The sequence below is a fragment of the Pseudonaja textilis genome, chromosome 1, assembly GCF_049901715.1.
Source record: "Pseudonaja textilis isolate UNSWEBS1 chromosome 1, rPseTex1.2, whole genome shotgun sequence".
NCBI lineage: Eukaryota > Metazoa > Chordata > Lepidosauria > Squamata > Elapidae > Pseudonaja > Pseudonaja textilis.
Genome location: NC_141990.1, coordinates 220,557,594 through 220,577,808, shown reverse-complemented (window position 1 = coordinate 220,577,808; position 20,215 = coordinate 220,557,594). Strand labels below are relative to the sequence as shown.

Here is a 20,215-nt window from a genome sequence, read left to right as displayed (position 1 = left end):
GACCTGAACCCCATAGAGAATCTATGGGGCAATGCCAAGAGAAAGATGAGAGACACGAGACCGAACAATGCAGAAGACCTGAAGGCCGCTACTGAAGCATCCTGGTCGTCCATAACATCTCAGCAGTGCCACAGGCTGATAGCTTCCATGCCACACTGCACTGAGGTAGTAATTGCTGCAAAAGGGGCCCAAATCAAGTACTGAGTACATATGCATGCTTATACTTTTCAAAGGTCTGATATTGTTCTATGTACAATCCTTGTTCTATTGATTGCATGTAATATTCTAATTTTCTGAGATTGTGGATTTGGGGTTTTCATTAGCTATAAGCCATAATCATCACAATTATGACAAATCACGGCTTGAACTATCTTGCTTTGCATTTAATGAGTCTATCTCATGTAGAGTTGTAATTGCAGGAATGTTCCAATCTCGGATGGCAAACCTCAGATAAAGAATGTTTCCTAGCAAATACAACTCAGGCAAACAAAGTCACTAATCTAAAGGAGGATTAGAGAGAGGAAGTAAACATATGTTAGACTTTAACTAGAAATAATTAATTGTATAAATTACTGTGCTAAACAGTAACGAAAGTTAAGCAGTAACCAAAGTTAACCAATGATGGAGGATAACTAAAAATGTGTGTAAATGCAAGACTAGACTCCAATAAAGATCATCATGATTCGGTTGTTCATGATCAACTTGACTGCCTCGTCATTACAACAATCTCATATATTAGTTTCATCTTTTAAGTTGCATTACTGAAATGAACTTTTGAATGATATTCTAATTTTTTAAGTTTCACCTGTACTTATTAACTCTGGAGAAAGAGATTAGCTTAGACTTGGGAAACTACAGAAATATATATGGTGCTTTCAAGAAAGAGTGTCACTTTCTTAATTACATACATACATGGGGACAGCCAGGAACAGTATTTGAAGCAACCTCTCAAAAGACAGAGATCCTTCACTGATTCAAGGAGAGGGATTTCATCCACTCTCTTGCACAATACAAGACTTTTCTTGCTAAAGCTTTGTACTGCTGTATTGGAAACACATCTCTTCAAAAATGTCATATGAAAGCAATTACATTTTATTAACTAAATATCAGGTTATTACAAATATACAGAATTAGTTTGCTCACACAAACATACATCAACAATCATATGATCATATACAGGCAACCTTAATTCTTTAACTCTAGTCTTCCCCCATTTCTATACAATCTTCATATATGGGAAACATGTAGATATATTTCTGAATTATGACTTGTCTAACAGGACTGATCCACTAGTTCAATGAGACTTTCTCCGAAATAAAATGTTCATAGGCTTGCAACTATCGTGAGGATAAATAAGAAACAGGCATCTGTAGTCTATATCAAGAACAAAATGCTTTAGCTCCTATTTCTGTGCTATTATTTCTAAATATTGTACTACCTCTAAGTAGTCAAAATAATACACCAGATGTCCTTAAATATTGACTGAAGGAAGGAAAATTCAGAATAGTTCCCCATTTTTAATAAATCTTGGGTTGAAGTGTATTTTTTTTTAATAAAAAAACAACACTATGCAGAATGGGGAACTTATGTCTCATAACAGCCATTTTGAACAGCAGTTTATACAAATCACAACTCTAGATCCAACTATGGTTTACCATTACAATTGAACTTATGGTTCATTTCTTAAACAACAAAAAGGCTTTTTATAGATTTTGGCTGTCCATCATTTTTGATTAAACTGCGACACAAATACAGTACAATACTATAATCTCGATCTCCCCATATGCACTCTCTGTAATTTAGCAGTTTTTAGTGGCTGACACTTCAAACATCATTTCAGAAAGAGGATGACCAAAATGGAGTATCCAGTATTTGTAATAAAAGAGGAGCCATACAACTCTGTAGACAAGGCACTTCAACAGCTTCAAGAAATAGCTCTGCCAGATTCCCAAGTTATTCCCTGGATCTTTATTTTTACCACAGTCATTTTAGACATGACTGCGAAAGGGGCTGGGCCTGTCAGACGACCGAAATGATCTGCATGGCGGTTGTTGGGCAGAAAAGGGAGCGAAGAATTCAGCGGCAAAGGTGATCACATCATCAGGCTTGCGAAGGAGAAGCAGTTGCAAGAAATCTGCCAGCAAGGTGTTGAGTTCTGGATGGCGACGCACATAGGTAGCATGACTTGCTTGTAGCTCTTCCTGTGGAAAGCAAACAGCCCATTCTTTCTTTAGGACTATAACTCTTCAATGGCAGTAAATGAGGATCAAAATAAGATGCTCATTGCCCCCAACTCCTGCAATGCCATTTTTTAAAACTCTCCTGCCCTAAGCAATATGTAGCCGCATCAGCTATGTTTTGTGTTTTGTGTACGAGCCTTAATCCCCATTTGTTGGCTGTGCTACTACAGTTGCAACTGCATTCAAAACATCTCAGGTTGCTTAATGTCTATGGAGATTCTCAGTCCTCCAGGTCATGGTTGTCCCAAAGGTGCTTTTTCAAGAGGCAGCTGGACTTTCTGGTTTTTCTTTGAAGATGTTTTGCTTCTCATCCAAGAAACTTCTTCAGCTCTGGCTGGATGGTGGGGAATGGGAGGATTTATACTTCTTGCAGACAGCTAGTCATTTGTGTTCTTTTAGGGAATCATTAGGTCACCTGGAGGTTTATGTGTGTCATCAGGGTCACTTGAGTGGTGCACATCTTGCAACTGTTGAAAGTCTACAACAGTCTACAACACAGTCCTTTCAATAGACTGTTGTTGACTTTCAATAGTTCCAAGGCGGCTCCACACCCATGTGCGCCAATCAGGTGACCCTGAGGACACAGTTAAACCTCAAGGTGGCCTTAATGACTTGCTAAAAGAATGCAAATGATCAGCCGTCTCCAAGAAGTATAAATCCTTCCATACTCCACCATTGAGTCAGAACTGAAGAAACTTCTTGGATGAGAAGCAAAATGTCTTTAAAGAAAAACCAGAAAGTCCAGTTGCCTTTTGAAAAAGCATTTCAGGTTGCTTGTTAACATCTTCAACATAGGTATGAACATAGACACTCTTGTCCATTTCTTGTGTTTCTATCCCATTGGCATTTTGGTCATACAGCCACACCACACCGTCAGCCCTGTGATGCTCGCTAGGACTTTCCTCCAGGGCTAGATTATATATTAACTGGAAATTTGTGACACTGGGTGCAAAATAAATTCATTTGAAATCAATGGCATTTGTTAGTTATGAAAGTCCCACTGATTTCATGAGAATAAAGTATAATTAATTCTACATTCAACTACTGTAGCTTTTTAGCATTGCATCCATATCAAGGCAGCACATCTTGACATTTTTATTCACTACAAGTTCCAAACAAGTCAGAATTCCATTTATTAAATAAGCCAATTGTGAAATAAGTTATCTAAAAGCCTCAACCCCTTCAATGCTGGGCAAAATCAGGAAGCATCATAGGGAAAAGACTCTCTCTTATCTCTACAGCATTTGTTTTTAAGTAAAAATGTTGTAAAATTTAGAAGTGATTGCACCCTGCCACAGTGGGGAATATAAGTACTTCAGGTTTGAATTGTTGGGTGGGTTCTTGGTGTTTTCTGAACTTACTTTGGTTCTTGCAGACTTTTGTGACCAGGCTAGAAACATCATCAGTTCATGCAGGAGTAGAGTTCGCTGGTTGTTTATATGATAAATTGTCTTGGGGCATTGTTTCTTCCTTGAGTGTTCTTTCTTGTTTGGGTATTGATTAATAGGTGTGTGATGGGAAGATGTGTATCTGAGTCTTTCTTTGACCTTTTGGTTGCTTTCTTTCTTGAATCATATGCAGACAATGCTTATCTCAGTGTGTCTGTTAATGAATGATTCATCAGAGCCATGGCCCTAGCATTTTTAGAACTCTTGCGGTTTTGGAACTGGATTGGTTTTAGCATGTCTGCAATTTTACAATTGCAACTGTGGTTTCCACAGTCTTTCTGCTGTATGTTGTAAATGACTCTTGCTTTGTGTTCAATGGCTGTTGGTTTTTCTCATGATATTTTGTTGGTTTATGGACTACTATGATGCCTAGAGGTTGCAGCAATTTGCTAATAGTTTCATTAAGGTTTTGACATACAGTAGCTATCCCATTAATAGGTCGTGCAGCTTTATGTAATTGCTGGTTGTATGGTTAGACACATTATTTTTATTTTATTGATTTTCTATTAAATACATTTCTTAGTGCTTAATAAACATCATGTTGTCTGGGTATTTAATTTGCTTAGCAATACAAATTACGTTCTTAATCTCCACCCCTTTTTTTCAACCATTGATTAAATAAATTCCATTCTACATCCTCTTTCCATTTAATTTTCAATGTCAGTCTATCAATTTCTGCACAATTTCTTCCTCTCGTGGTATATCTTTATTTTTCCAATATTGTGTGAAAATAATCCTCACTGCTGTTAGGACATGTAATATTAAATACATACTTTTCTTATCAAGTTTTTCTGATATTATACCTAATAAAAAATTCAGATTTAAAATCTACATGTTTTCCTATCATCTTTTCTAACCACCTGTGTATCTTTGCCCAATTTTTTTTTGCTATGACACAAGTCCACCACAAATGATAAAGTGTGCCCATTTTTTGGTTATATTTCCTAGACATATTTTTAAACATTGTAGCTGATCTAGCAGGTGACAGATGCCATCTATAAAACATTTTATATAGATTTTCTTTATAAGAAATCACCATTGTTAATTTATAATTCCTTTCCCTTAAATTTTTTGTTGAAGTTGCTTACATATCCATTGCATTAGCAAATAGCAATAGCACTGAGACTTATATACCGCTTTATAGTGCTTTACAGCCCTTTCTAAGCGGTTTTACAGAGTCAGCGTATTGCCCCCAACAATCTGGCTCCTCATTTTACCCACCTCAGAAGGATGGAAGGCTGAATCAACCTTGAGCCTGGTGAGATTCGAACTGCCAAACTGCAGGCAGCTGATAGTCAGCAGAAGTGGCCTGCAGTACAGCACTCTAACCACTGCGCCACTGAGGCATTGTTAGATGGAATAGAATAAGAGAGTTGGAAGGGATCTTGTAGGTCATCTAGTCCAACTCCCTGCTCAAGCAGGAGACCCTACACCATTTCTGACAGATGGCCGTCCAGTCTCTTCTTGAAAGCCTCCAGTGATGAAGCTCCCACAACTTCCGAGGGCAAGCTGTTCCATTGGTCAATTGCTCTCACTGTCAGAAAATTTCTCCTTATTTCTAGGTTAAATCTCTCCCTGTTCAGTTTCCATCCATTATTCCTTGTCTGGCCTAAAGACATGTATAGATAGTCTATTTCAAATTTTTGGAATTCTAGGTTATTGCAATATACGATGCCTCTAGCAATTCTTACCCAACTTCTTTTCTGTGCCATTGGGTTGTTATATTTTATTTATATTTCAGTGAACTTGACTGTTGTTTTATGGCACACCAATAGCCAAACACATAATTGGAGTCATTTACACATATAATGCAAGATCTGTGAAAATTATGTGGGGCAAAGAGGAAGAAAATCGAAAGAATGCATCCACAAACATCATCTGGAAGTCAGAAGACAGAAAACTCCTTAATTTCACAACATGCTGACAAGTTCAACCACAAATTCAATTGGCGAACTGTAGACATGTAAGCCAGATGTAAAAACAGAAGAGAATTCTTAAGAGACATAGAAGTCTTGCAAGTCAGCTATTAAGAGACATTTCTTTAATAATCAGATTTTTATCCTGCCTTCATTACTTTATAAGTAACTACAGGCTACAAACATACACTACACTCTTTCCTCCTCTTATGTTCCCCAAAGCAGCAACTCCATGAAATGAGTTGGGCTAGGAGAGAATGACCAGATCAAAGCTGACTTTCATAGTGATACTAATGGAATGTCTGCAGGAAGTGAAACAAGCTTCGAGGGTGCCAAGAAATCAATGACTAGTCACTGCTTAGAGGTTTTATGTTATTACAGGTACTCCTCAACTTACCACTGTTCACTTAGTGACCATTCGAAGTTATGATGATACTGAAAAAAGTGCCTTATGACTGATTTTCATACTTAGTTTAGACTACTGTAGCATCCTCATGGTCACATAATCAAAATTAAGATGCTTGGCAACTGCTTCATGTCTATGACCATTGCTGTGTCCTAGAGGGGTCATGAGATCACCTGCGACCTTCTGACAAGCAAAGTCAATGGGGAAGCCAGATTCACTTAACAACCAGGTTGCTAACAACATCTGCAGTGATTCACTTAACAACTGTGGCAAGAAAGGTTGTAAAATTGGGGCAAAACTCATTTAACTGTTTCGCTTAGCAATAATTGTGGTCATAAAGTTGAGGGCTACCTGTGGATTATGCAGAAGTAAAATGAGTTAATTATCCCATGAACTTAGAAGTCTGCCATTTTATGAGCCATAATTCAGTTGTTACCGTATTTCCCCGAAAATAAGATCAGGTCTTATATTATTTTTTGTCCAAAAGATGCATTAGGGCTTATTTTCTGGTTAGGTTTTATTTTCGGGGAAATATGGTACTAATGCATCCATCAGGCTGACAAATTTAACTGGGATTTATTTAATTTGCTTATATTCTGAGCACCCTGAAAAATCATGCTAGGGTTTATTTTCCAGTTAGGTCTTATTTTGGGGGAAACACGGCACGCTGCCCTCAATCCCCAAACAATTCACCTTTCTGTCTAAGAACTTGGAATATAATTCAGCATCCTCTTCCCAGTCCAAGAGGACTTTTTCAAAGACAGGACGAGGGTCTGGTTCATCTAGAAAAAGAGTGGAAAATGGATGAGAATGGTTCAAGCTATATAGGAATGTGAGATATATAGATAGCATGCAGCAGAACATCTTGTAGTAGAAATTTGAAATTTTCTTGTTTTTAAAGAGAAGGTGTTCCTGTTGTTTTCTTGAGACTGGGGATCTACTCCAACAGTTGCCCATTTCAGACAAAAAGAACACCCAGAAGCAATCCCAGTTCAATGCCGACAACAATTCCTATTTGCAACACAGAGAGAATGCCTGTGAGAATATTACCTATGTCAATCAAAATGGGCATCTGAAGGATCACCATGGTGGCCGGAGATCCAACTTGTACACGGCGAGATAAATGCCTGGAGGGAGGAAGAAGGAAGGGAAGCAAATTAATAGGACTTTCTGCATTTGTTGTGGGAGTGCGAGAGAGAGGCAGTAACCAATGGCAGAGCTTGGCTAAGAACCAAATTATAATATACTGAATTGCAGCAGATCAAAATAATTTATGGTTCCCAATTATCAACATCAGAAGCAATAAAAGAACTTATGTTCTAACTTATAACACCACTAAAAAAAAAAAGAAGAAAGCTTGGGGTTACAAGGAAGGACAGAATGTCCCTGGATTGGGACTAAAACAATATATGACTCCCATAGGTTCACTGTGAAATGTGGATGGTTTATTATTGGTATACATGCTAGCCAAATTCCTTTGGCTTTAAATACAGAAAAATCAGGTGAATTCATAAATCCAATTAAATGTGGTTTCTAGTCATTGATCCACTGACATTTTTTTCAGTATAAAAATTGCCTTTTATTTCTCTTATCCAGGTTGCCAAGACTTAAATTACCAAGCAAGGACTAAGCCAGAACCTGCTTATGAAGCTGACAGGTTTTATAAAACATGGCAAGACAAACCCAGACACTTTATGACAGCAGAATGTATAACCACCAAATGCTTGCTACAAATAACTCCAGTTATGTAAACACATAACTGGAGTCATTTATAGCAAGCATTTGGAGATTATATCGGCTATTGGTTATTGGCTATAAGTGGCTATTGGTGTGCCACAAAACAGTCCCCATCATATGTTCTGAAAAAAGAAAGAAAGAAAAGAGGTAATTAATGAGTCTCTTGCTATATTCCTCAAAAACATTTTCTCAGTTTACTGAAATTATTGCTTGATGTCCCTAAAACATGGGAATGGGCAGTTTGCCTTGTGGGTAGTATGAACTCAATGTATGCCTTGTTGGTAGTTATGAATACTTTGTGACTTACTGACCACAAGAGGGCAGTGGGGCATAGAGTCTTAAGGATTTACTCTGGGTCATTTCTCTTTGTTATCTTTGTCTAACAAATTGCCAGGCTCTGATCCACTACATTTTCTTATCAGGCACTTATATAGTATTTGACTCTCTTCCAGTAGGTTGCAGGGTGCTAGACTTTGTCTATTCCTATCACATATTTCTGGTAAATAAATCTTATTTCTATAATACAATAGTTATTACACCTGCTCCACTAATCATTATTCATAGCAGATTCCCACTTTCAGGAATGTTGTTTTTCTCTCATACCCGGACAGAATGCCTCCATCACCAACAAGACAAAAGCCCAGAGGAAAAATGGCTAGATGTAGCTTTATTATTTTCACTTGGTGCCTTGAAAGGAATCAAGATATATGTGCTGCCTGCGAAAGCTGTCAGCCCAAGCCTATCTTACTCAAGCGAAGAATTATAGAAGATTTAGGGCAGGTACGTGGCATTTAAAATCAGCTTTGGATTGAAAAACATCCAAAACTCTGCAAAAGTACTGCAGATAAACTGTGAATTATCTGAGTGTTGCCAGATTATAATTCTATTCTCCCCAATCACTGGCTATGTAAGCAGAGAGTGACTGAGTGTAGAAAGCATCTAGAGGAGACATATGTTATTCTTGGAGTATTTACAGAAATATTCTTTAAATACTTCTAAGATTGGCAAAAGGAAGAAAAGAAGGAGAGACTCATTACAGCTATCAGTGTGGGTGTCAGCAAATGCTTTGGAACATCTTGCCCTTGGAAGTAAAAGTGTGATCCTACCCATTAGCAGTCTGTAAGATATTCTGTAACGGAGTTAAGGGCATTGCGTTGGAAATGACATTTGGAGGTTGACACTGTAAAATTATTTCATAACTGAACAGCCAAGTATTTGGTTGACCGTTTACATGCCCAATGTTGATGCACAAATGGTCTGGATTTTTTTAAACTTTGTCAACTCCTTTGAGTTATTTTGATCTAGGTAGTATAAAATATACATATAATAAAATAAAAGATTAGTATGCATTAACTCACACCTGTTTTATTGGAAAAAGTAGCTTGAGTTAATTGGTAGTACTTGAAAAATTGTAAATGCTTCAAAGAAAACCAAGCTTCAACAGCAGGAGGTATCATGGGTCTTACCAACTAAGTGGCAATAGCAAAGACTGAATATATGGAGGAAAAGACTGATGACCACATTGAATGCAGGAAAAGTCCGAATAGAAATTTTTTCCCCATTGCTCAGGAAGTAAGTTGTGCCCCATTTTATGATCATTTTTTGCCATGGTTGTTAAGCAAATCACTACAGTTGTAAAGTGAAACATGCGGTTGTTAAGCAACTCTGGCGTACCCCATTGACTTTGCTCATCAGAAGTTTCCTAATGACAACTCTAGAACCCCAGGAACCTGCAATGATCAGAAATATATGCCCTTTGTCAAACTTGATCACACAACCATGGGGATGCTGCAATGTGTGAAAACTGGTCATAAGTCACTTTTTTAAAAAAAACGTTTTTATTGCACTTTTCAAAGATACAAATCTCACTTGTATTTGTAACAACGTTTTGGCATCAACAAATACATATGTATTATATGCATTATTATATACATACCCACATTAATACTCTATTAAAGTCTCTTGCTTTATTTATTATAATCCTTCTTCCTAATCTTTACATCTGTTTTTTAATCACTCAACCATTTACCCCATATTAAATAATATTTGGAATCCTCGTCTTTCATTTCCAATGTGAGCTTGTCCATTTTGGTGCAATCCAATATTTTGTCTATAACTAAATCCTGAGGGGATATTAGCTCCTTTCCAAAATTGTGCAAAAGCTATTCTGGCTGCTGTCAAATATGCAATATAATATGCTTAGTCTTTTTTAGTTTATTGGCCTGTAATTATTCCTAGCAAAAAGAATTCCAATTTGAGTTCAATTTGGAATTTGGTAATCTCTTGCAGCCATTTTTTAAAAAAATTTTGACCCACTATTTTCTGGTCTTGGGGCATAACCACCACATGTGGTAAAAGGTACCATCTTTTTGTCCACATTTCCAACATTTTGGATAAGTCACTTTTTTCCCCCAGTGGTGTTGTAATTTTGAAATGAATATTTGTAAGTCAGGGGCTAGCTGTATACCAGAGCTTTCTTACCCATCTGGTAGGAAGTAGAACTGCCAGTTCAGCGGGGGCGCTTCCACAGTGTGTACAGTCCTTTCAATCACAAACACATCCACTTCCTCTTTTTTCACTTTCTGCTTCTGGAAGCCGAGACTTTTCTAGAAAGAGATTGAGGAATTGGCAGAAATGGCAAAGAGAGATGTGTAATGATGTCGTGCATGCGCAATAAGGACTGGCTGGGCAGGGAACAGAGGAGCAGGCGGAGAGGAGCAGGGCCAGCCAGGGGCCTGTTTTACCGATTCTCCAAACTACCGGGAACGGTAATGAACCGGTATAATCCCACCCCTGAATTGCGCCCTGTGAGGCGTCCACCTCCAGCGCCCCCGCTTGCTTCTTAGTGCCCCCTGCCGGCCCCCTTGCCTCTTAGCACCCTCCTAAGGCATCCCACCCCCCGGGGGGGCAATACTGCCCACTTTGGCAACCACTGTGCTAGACATTCAGGGTTTATTTTAGGTAAACAGAGTCTGGATGGAGGTCCCTGGGCTTCCTTTTTATCCACCAACGTCAACACAGGCTACATCTTTATTCCTCTGCCTCAACACATACAGGTAGTCCTCGACTTAACAACAGTTCGTTTAGTGACCATTCAAAATTATAACATCACTGAAAAAAGTGACTTATGACCATTTTTCACACTTACGACCATTACAGCATCCCCTTTGGTCACGTGATCAAAATACAGATTCTTGGCCACTGACTCATATTTATGACGGTTGCAGTGTCCTGGGATCATGCGATCATCTCTTGCATCCCTCTGACAAGCAAAGTCAATGGGGAATCCAGATTCATTTAACCACCATGTTACTAACCTAACAGTTGCAGTGATACACTTAACAACTGTGGCAAGAAAGGTCATAAAATGGGGCAAAACTCACTTAACAAATGTCTCACTTAGCGACATAAATTTTGGCCTCTATTGTGGTCGTTAAGGACTACCAGTACTTCTTTTTTTTTTGATACCAATGATAAATATATAGGAAGAAAAGGATTAGTCAAAGTAGAGCAAGAGAACTACAAGAAACTGCTTTATAATGAGGGACACTGTAAGTCCATTAACTTTCTACTATCTTAAGCCAGTTGGTGGTCATTTGATAAAGATGCAGGCAGATTTCCCAAGTTTTTATCCAGAGATGCCAGAGCTAACATTGGCATCTTTTGTAGGCAAAACATGTGCTCTATTACTCATTTATAGCTCTTTTCCAAGATAGAATTCCCACTATATTTATTGGCCTGTAATTATTCCTAGCAAAAAGAATTCTGGTTTGAATTCAATTTGGTGTTTGGAAATCTCTTGCAGCCAGTTTTTTTTTATTTTGACCTAATATTTCCTGGTCTCGGGGCATAACCACCACATGTGGTAAAAGGTACCATCTTTTTGTCCACATTTCCAACATTTTGGATAAGTCACTGAACTTACATAGGTAGAGGTACAGATGTGTTGGTCAGAATCAAAGGAGAGGAAAATAGCATTTTGTGGCAAGGACTGCCTCCTGGCCATCACCCGCAGCACCAAGAAGTTGGCAGATTCTGAGATGAGGCCCTCAAGTTGTGCACATCTGTAAGAGAATGTGCTGACGTTGATCTCTTCCTGAGGGAGAGAGAAAAGGCTAAACGTTCTTCACAAAAGCTCAATCAACAACCAAAACAACAGGCCGCCTTGAAGGAAAATGGGGTTTATAGAAGGCATACTCGAGACAAAGCTATCTTTTTGGGCTAGATAGAGGAAGAGGACTATGATGTCATAATTCTCCTTCCCTCTTCACACAAACTGGGAGTTAATGCTAGGAGTTTTAGTGCTCTCAGTTTCAATAAAAGCAATCTTTTTATGATCTGACGTTAAATTTAAATGCTGCCTTCCAAACACAACCCTATTTATGTCCCTCAAACCTTCAGAATTAGTTTCAAATTGGCTTGTAGCCATTCTCCGCCATGCCTCAGAAAATAAGAAATGCCATATAAGACAATATTTCCTTCAGCTGGCCAAGAGGACAGTGGAAGGGATGATGTCCAAGCAGGACATGCCATTTTTTTTCACGCTAGATGTTTATCTCAGAAGGCCAAGAAAGAACCAAGAACAGCCTGACCATCAGTATTTGATTTGTGCCATATGAACTTTCCATGCGTTTATTTTTAATGAAAAGGAGCCTTTAAAAATGGAACGGGATAGACCAGCAAACTTGCAAGCCCCAAGAAAGGTGTGAATAGGCACATATTTGCTCAAGGCCCCTCCAAGAATAAGTTCTAGAAAGATGCTGAATGAGGATGTGCTTTAAAGACCCTTCAGCAAATTTGACAGTTATAGGGATAGTCACCTGGTATCAAGCACTGGGGAAATTAGGCAGTTCAAAGGAGTATAAAGATTTATAACAAGCTTAAGATCTCTACAAGAATCTGAACTACTAACAGTCAAGGCAAATTAGCGGGGATAAGAACAGAAAGGAATTCAAGGTGGGTTGGACTTAGATCTCTTGTTGTCGCACAGGGAGTCATGACTGATGACACATTTGATCCCTCCCTCAGGCTGGTCATTTCCTACACCTGGGTGAAAATAGTCTGGCTGGGAATACCAGTTGTGTTGTCTTGAAGGAACCATCAAGAATTGGAAGGAGTTCACTACTGCAACAGCATGGAAGCAAGGTGAAGCATAGATACAGAAAAGGCAGGGGTGGGGTTCTACCGGTTCTGTCCACCTCTGTAGAACCGGTAGCTCTGAAGAACAGCAGACATAGAACTGGTTCTATGTTTGCTGATGTTTTTGCCCACCCACCCACCCTGGCTCTTACCTGATCTTTATTTCCTGATTTTTTTTCAACTTCAGCTGCAGTTAAAAAAGCAGGAAAAGGGGGCTTTTTGAAAAGCTGCTTCTCTGCACGCATGCTGGTGACGATTTATAGGCACACGCCGGCAGCATGCAGGGAAGCACATCGTAAATCACCGAACCTCGTAAATGACCAAACTGGTAGTTAACCCTGTCGGATCCCACTCCTGAGAAAATGCAACAATACTATTTGTCACTGTGTCCAGGATTCAAAGTGATTTTGTATTCCATAACACCAAGGTTGCTCCACCTGTGCCACCACGTTAGCTTCCATAAGGCAGTTAAACCACAAGATCAATTGGAGCAGCCTTTCCTAATCTATCTTATTGTGGTTAATTCGTTTCGATTTAACAGGATTCATAGCAACAAGTTAGACAGGTTTTATAAGCTGGCAAAACTCTCAGAGACGTTTGGAGTTTTCAGCCTGGCTGGATGGGTGTAGGGATCTTGATGTAACTGAAGGGTGCTAGGCTGAAGGAAACCGTCCTGAGGTCTAGGTAAAGCTGAAGATATTATAATCAACTAACTCAGAGGTCTCCAACCTTGGCAACTTTAAGACTTGTGAACTTCAACTCCCAGAATTCCTTAGCCAGCTGACTGAGGAATTCTGGGAGTTGAAGCCCACAAGTCTTAAAGTTGCCAAGCTTGGAGACTCCTGAATTAACTCATATGAACCGTGAGGAAGAAGAAACTGGGCTAATATTCCAGGTTCTTTAAGCACATCTCATTTTACTCACATCTTTTTCTACTATAGTTTTGGTCACATAAAGCTGCCCGTGCCTCTTCACCACTTGGGTCTTGGTTTCCACTGGATGATCTCTGAACTGCAAGAAAAGCAAAAAGGAGCAGGAAAAGGTGGCACAGCTATGCCAGGACTGGCCTCAACTACGGAGGCTTCACAACTAGTTGAGGCTTGAGTTAACTTTCCCCTATGAGCTTCCCTAAGCCTTTCTTACTCACTTGTTATATCTTGCCTTTCCTCTGGGAGCCAAAGGTACACAGCAGAGCACTCCCTCCTCCTATTTTCTCCTTGACCGTGAGAAAAAGCCTGTAACAGGCCAGTTGTCCATGAACGTGTATTAAATCCATCCTTAAAGCCATTTGAATCAGTGGTCACTATTATGTCTTTTGATAATGACTTCATTATTTGGAAGGTAAGGTTGTTCTTCTCTATTTTAATATCTATAATTTTTCTTCATTAGATATCTCTAATTTTATTGTTGTAACAGAAGCTTCTCCTGGTACTCTCTTTCCGTGCCATGCATGATTTTATAGCCTTCCCTCAAGCTGCCTTTCCTTCAAACGAAATAATCCCGAACATTTACAGTCACTTTTTCGTTGTGTGGAAAATGCTCATGGCCTCAATCATTTCAATGCCCACTTTTAAACATTTTTCTTGCCCTATTACGGCAACTAGAACAGTACGTGATATTTCAGTTGTAGATGTAGCACAAATCTAATGATCTCTATTGTGACGTTGGTCTTTTTCCAAGCTGATGTCGTCACTGAGCAATCTACTCCAACTTCCAACTTGTTTTCCTGATTAGCTGCAGATACTTCAAACTTCATTAGTGTATATGTGAAGTGCGTGCCAATGTATAGACGTATATTTATGGTTAAATTATATTGAATTGAATTGCATTTGCAGTTTGGTTGTCCAGACTCTAAGTTTAAATAGATCTCTCTTGAACTTTTCAGGATCGCTTTTTGATTTTCCCACTCCAGTAGTTTAGTAAAAACTCCACAGACTTAGCCATCTCATTGTTTACTCTTGAATCAAAATAATTTATGAGCAAATTTATAAAACTTTATAAAACCCACCTAGTAAGACCACATCTGGAATACTGCAACCAATTTTGGTCACCATACTACAAAAAAAGATGTTGAGACTCTGGAAAAAGTTCAGAGAAGAGCAACTAGGAGTAATCCTTAGGCATGATTTGGGTTTGGCTAGTTTAAAGAAAAGAAGAATTAGAGGTGACATGATAGCAGTATTCCAGAATTTGAAGGGGATGCCAGAAAGAAGAGCGGGTCAAATTATTCTACATAGCACCACAGGGCAAGACAAAAAACAATGGTTGGAAACTAATCAAACAGAGAAGCAGCCTGAAATTGAGGAGAAACTTCTTAACAGTGAGGACAATTAACCAGTGGAACAGCTTGCCTTCAGAAATTGTGGGCGCTCCATCACTGGAGGTTTTTAATAAGAGACTAGACAGTCACTTATTGGAAATAACATAGGTTCTCCTGCTTGAGCAAGGGGCTGGACTAGAAGACCTCCAAGGTCCCTTCCAGCTCTGCTATTCTTCAAAATTCAAATTAAAAAGCCTGTTAGTAAACTGCCCTTTTATTATTACTCATAATTGTTTTAACTAACTAGCAAACCATACAGGACAAGTCATCTTTTTCAATGATTTTCCTGTTTATTTATGAAACTATGATGAGGAATGTGCTTGTTGACACTCTATAACAGCTCTAAGAGAATTGCCTCCGCAAAACTCCTAATTTTTTTTACTGCCATCTAATGATTATTCAGAGTTTTGCAATCCAGATCTGGTCACCCTCTTCTTGTGCCTTGTACTTCAATACAGTACAAGACAGGTTTACAAAATGGTAACGATGTCCCTGCAGGGTTTTACTCTGCTGGTTGCAGCTGACTTTAGAGGGTGGTGCTCATCTCTGTTTCTTAACTATTGAGCCAGCCACTGGCCAAAGATATTTCTGTGGTCATGAGGCTAGCATGACATCATGCCACAGCACAGAGCGTGTAGCAAAACAAGGAATGTTGTTACTTTCCCACCAAAATGGTATCTATTTATCTACTTGCATTGACATGCTTTCGAACTGCTAGATTGGCAGGAGCTGAGGAAAGTGATGGGAGCATCGTAGGACTCAAACTGCAGGCGCACAGACCTTCTCCGACATATTTTAAGTCACTAAACCACAGTGCCTCTTTAATACAAGATAGAGGTTGAAGGGATCTGGACCCATCCTCCCATCCTCTGTTTCTGAAAAGCAACCAACATTTTTTGCTACTTTACTAGGCAGCTCTTCTTCTACTCCACCCAATGATCCTTCCCATTTCACTTGGCTACTCCTCCCACCTGCCAACTTGTTTCTGAGCTTTTAAAGGGTTTTTTTTTTTTTTTTGCACATTTTAGCACATTTTAGCACTTTGGGGAGGAGAGTGGAATCTGGGGGAGGCTGCAGATGCTCCACCACTGCCAGACCCCTGCTGGATAACGAAGCCAGCAATGAGGGGAAAGCAAAATACATAAGATACTCACCCTCACACTTTCCTGAATATGCTGCTCCAAAATCTCCAGTTTCTTTGATACGTATCCTGATAGGAAAAAAAGGGCATTTGTAGGAAATCAAGGCAATGGCACAGCTGTTTTCTTTCCTTTCTGGCAGCTTCCCCCAATTTAATACTTCTCTGATGTGTTCAATTATGACTCAGAATGGCCACATTGGTCCAGATAGTGGGACTTTTAGTCTGGAGATAACTGTTCTGGGATATCTTGGCACGTTGGTGCTACAAGGAAATTTCATATGATTCTTAGAAATGTTTCATCTTTCACCAGTGGGTTATGAGTCTGTCTGTAATCTTCTGTTGTGTGAACTGCCTGTAATAACAGCTTAACCAACCCTGCCCAACAAAATCTTATTTGTGCATTTGGACAGGAGTGAAACTTAAGTTTTCCGCATTCCTTGTCCTGCCCCGTTGACTTTCCAAAAAGAAAAGCAGCTAAACTGAGGTACTTGGGTAGAAGAGGAGTTTCAAAATGCTAGCTTTGCACTCTTGCTTTTATCAACACTGGTAAAAGTATTGTTTCTATGATTGCCTAAAGCAGGGGTGTCAAACTCAAGGCGCAAGGGGCGGATCTGGCCCATGGGGTGCTTATATCTGGCCCGCAGAGCTGCCCTGGAAATAGTGAAGGACTGGCCTGTGGTACTTCTGCTAGTGAAAATGGAGCTAAGGGCCAGAAGTGGCTCCCCCGAGCTCCATTTTCACTGACAGATGGTTGCAGGAGGCCCTCACAGCCAAAAACGGAGATTGGGAGCCCATTTTCATTGGCAGATGGTTGCAGGAGGCCTTCACAGCCAAAAACGGAGCTTGGGAGCCCATTTTGGTTGGCAGAGTGCTCGGGCCACCATAGGCAACCGCCAACACAAGTGACATCATGCTGGCCATGCCCCCCCCCAAAGGTCAAACACAATCCTGATATGGCCCTCAATGAAATCAAGTTTGACACCCCTGGCTAAAGGCAAGATGTGACATCAGCAAAGAATGGCTGATGAAGTCTTTTCAGATACGGGTGTATTTGCGATTGTTCCAAAAATATTTTGGGTTTTGTTTATTTATTTAGAAAATGTCACTGCAATAATAAAAAATATTTTAACCACATTCTGCTAATCAGAAGGAATAGGAAGTAATTAAAGAGATGATAGTTACAAGGAGTCACACAAAATGTGTAGACCACTAATGAATGCAATTCTAAATTCAACTTTTTTTTTTACTACATATATAAGTCCTATGAAAATTAGTGCTAGCAGCTTCTAGTATCTATTGTACAGATATTTATTCAGTTTTATTTGTATTATATGGTATTTATATTCTATGGTAAAACAATCAAAACCAAAAAGCAAACAATAAAATTTAATGGGATTTATTTCTAAATAAATCTGATAGGATCCAGCCAATTATGCCAGGAATTAAAATGTTTTAATTGGATTCGTGAAAGATTAAATGTGTAAGTAGTATAGTAGATCAAACTTTCTGCTCCTTGCTGAAGACCTATGTTCCAGATGCATAAAGGAACTGAATGCAATCTTAGATCAAGTATCAGGATCAGAGAATGGGAGAAGAGTATCAAACTGAATAATTCTAACTACCATCATTATCTCTATGTTTCTGAAATTCCCATATCACCAATTTTAAAAATGGAAACCTGCATTTAGGTATAGCAATGTGTCTAGTCTTTCTCTTCTCCTTATCATCTTCATTGTGCTAATTTGTGCTTATGTGTGTTTCAAGTCTTCGTTGGCAAGATTTCGAAAATGGTTTGCCCTTGCATCCTTCCTAGGGCTGGGAAAGAGTAACTGGCTCGAAGTCACCTAGCTAGCTTCATGCCCATGGCGGGACTAGAATTCACAGTCTCCTGATTTCTAAATTGGTGCCTTACCCACTAGACCAAACTGGTTTATGCTGAATTAGTGCACTGAATTTACCTGTAAGGGAGATTTTGCAAGATACCCCATCAACGGTCCCGTTGCTGTTTGCACGGACCAGGAAACAGTCTTCTTCATGCCATCCATCCAACGAATAGCAGGCCGACTTTGCTGAGATGGAAAACATCCCCATAGTTTCTCCAGACTCTGAAATAGCCACCATCGATTCTTCAAAAAGGCAGGGCTGAATTTCTTTTATTTCTGAGAAACGAGATGTAGCAATTTCATCCTCAGGAAGGAAATTTTACTCACTCTCAGATGGACAAACTGGGATGGCCTAGTTGGGTTAGAACCTCTCTTTACCGCTTTCTTGTCCTGGTTTCATCCTCAATTTACCCATGCAGGGTATCCCTGTATTAAAGGAAAATTGGTGGGGTGGGGGAGGGAAAGAATGCAACCCACTTTTTGCTTCCTTCCTCTTTGTCTACAGATTACATGAGGACTTTAAATCAGAACTCGGGGAATTGAATTACACAATAACAACTATATGTAAAAACTGTGCTTAAGGCATATTGAGTCTGCTTATTGTCATGGAAACACAGTCAAGCATCTGGCTATCTTTTATGGAACTGGAGAGCTCGTAAATTAAGTAAATAATTTAAGTCTCTTGTCTTTCAACTAGCATTTGGATCACAAATGGCTCGTAAAAACTCTTATTTGGGAAGAGTATATTTTCAACATATTTTTCTGTTCAAAGACAGACTTGTCTCAAGGAGCCTATGAAAAACAGGAATTGTTAGGTAAAGCATGGATTGATGCCAAAATGCACGATGGAATGTCAAGACAATTTCATCAACAATCTGGGCTGAGAAGAGAAGAGGAACTTGAATGTGCCTGGAATCTGTGAGAATCTGGATGGGAAGCAACCAACTCAACCTTGGTAAAATAGAGTGATTCTGAATGTTTGACTTCCAGGTTGCAGTAACATGCTATCTTTGACTTCGAATGGAGTGGCATTCCCCTGGACAGAGCTAGTGCCCACTTTGGGGGTCTTCTAAGACTCACAGTTAAAGCTCAAGGAGTAGGTGGCAGCTGTGGGTAGGGAGGCCTTCTCATATAAAGGTGAAACTCGAAAAATTAGAATATTGTACAAAAGTTCATTTATTTCAGTAATGCAACTAATATATGAGATAGATTCATTACATGCAAAGCAAGATAGTTCAAACCGTGATGTATCATAATTGATATGATTATGGCTTACAGCTCATGAAAACCCCAAATCCACAATCTCAGAAAATTAAAATATTACATGCAATCAATAAAACAAGGATTGTACATAGAACATTATCAGACTTTTGAAAAGTATAAGTAGGCATATGTACTCAGTACATGGTTTGGGCCCCTTTTGCAGCAATTACTGCCTCAATGCGGCGTGGCATGGAAGCTATCAGCCTGTGGCACTGCTGAGGTGTTATGGAAGACCAGGATGCTTCAATAGCAGCCTTCAGCTCTTCTGCATTGTTCGGTCTCATGTCTCTCATCTTTCTCTTGGCAATGCCCCATAGATTCTCTATGGGGTTCAGGTCAGGCGAGTTTGCTGGCCAATTAAGCACAGTAATCCCATGGTCACTGAACCAGGTTTTGGCGCTTTTGGCAGTGTAGGCAGGTGTCAAGTCCTGCTGGAAAATGAAGTCAGCATCCCCATAAAGCTTGTCTGCAGGAAGCAAGCATGAAGTGCTCCAAAATCTCCTGGTAGATGGCTGTGTTGACCCTGGACTTAATGAAGCACAGTGGACCAACACCAGCAGATGACATGGCTCCCCAAATCAACACAGACTGTGGAACCTTCACACTGGACTTCAAGGATCTTGCAGTGTGTGCCTCTCCATTCTTCCTCCAGACTCTGGGTCCTTGGCTTCCAAATGAGATGCAAAAGTTGCTCTCATCAGAAAAGAGGACTTTGGACCACT

At 39.5% G+C, this 20,215-nt stretch overlaps 1 protein-coding gene across 3 annotated transcripts in view; it reads right to left on the bottom strand.

Moving 5' to 3' along the window:
• Nucleotides 1–1,071: 1,071 nt before the first annotated feature.
• Nucleotides 1,072–20,215, bottom strand: part of CATIP (ciliogenesis associated TTC17 interacting protein) — a 31,138-nt gene continuing 11,994 nt past the window's right edge. For 2 of the 3 annotated variants that reach the window (XM_026708035.2, XM_087920557.1), the window contains exons 3-10: nt 18,306–18,506; nt 16,361–16,416; nt 13,811–13,897; nt 11,673–11,843; nt 10,229–10,353; nt 7,061–7,137; nt 6,704–6,792; nt 1,072–2,201 (exon numbers count right to left, since the gene is read on the bottom strand). In XM_026708035.2, coding sequence (XP_026563820.2) covers nt 1,989–2,201; nt 6,704–6,792; nt 7,061–7,137; nt 10,229–10,353; nt 11,673–11,843; nt 13,811–13,897; nt 16,361–16,416; nt 18,306–18,506 — 1,019 coding nt within the window. In that variant the 3' untranslated portion in view covers nt 1,072–1,988. Of the gene's footprint in view, nt 2,202–3,601; nt 5,567–6,703; nt 6,793–7,060; nt 7,138–10,228; nt 10,354–11,672; nt 11,844–13,810; nt 13,898–16,360; nt 16,417–18,305; nt 18,507–20,215 lie in introns of all 3 variants that reach the window. The other variant, XR_015740826.1, reaches the window with a different exon arrangement.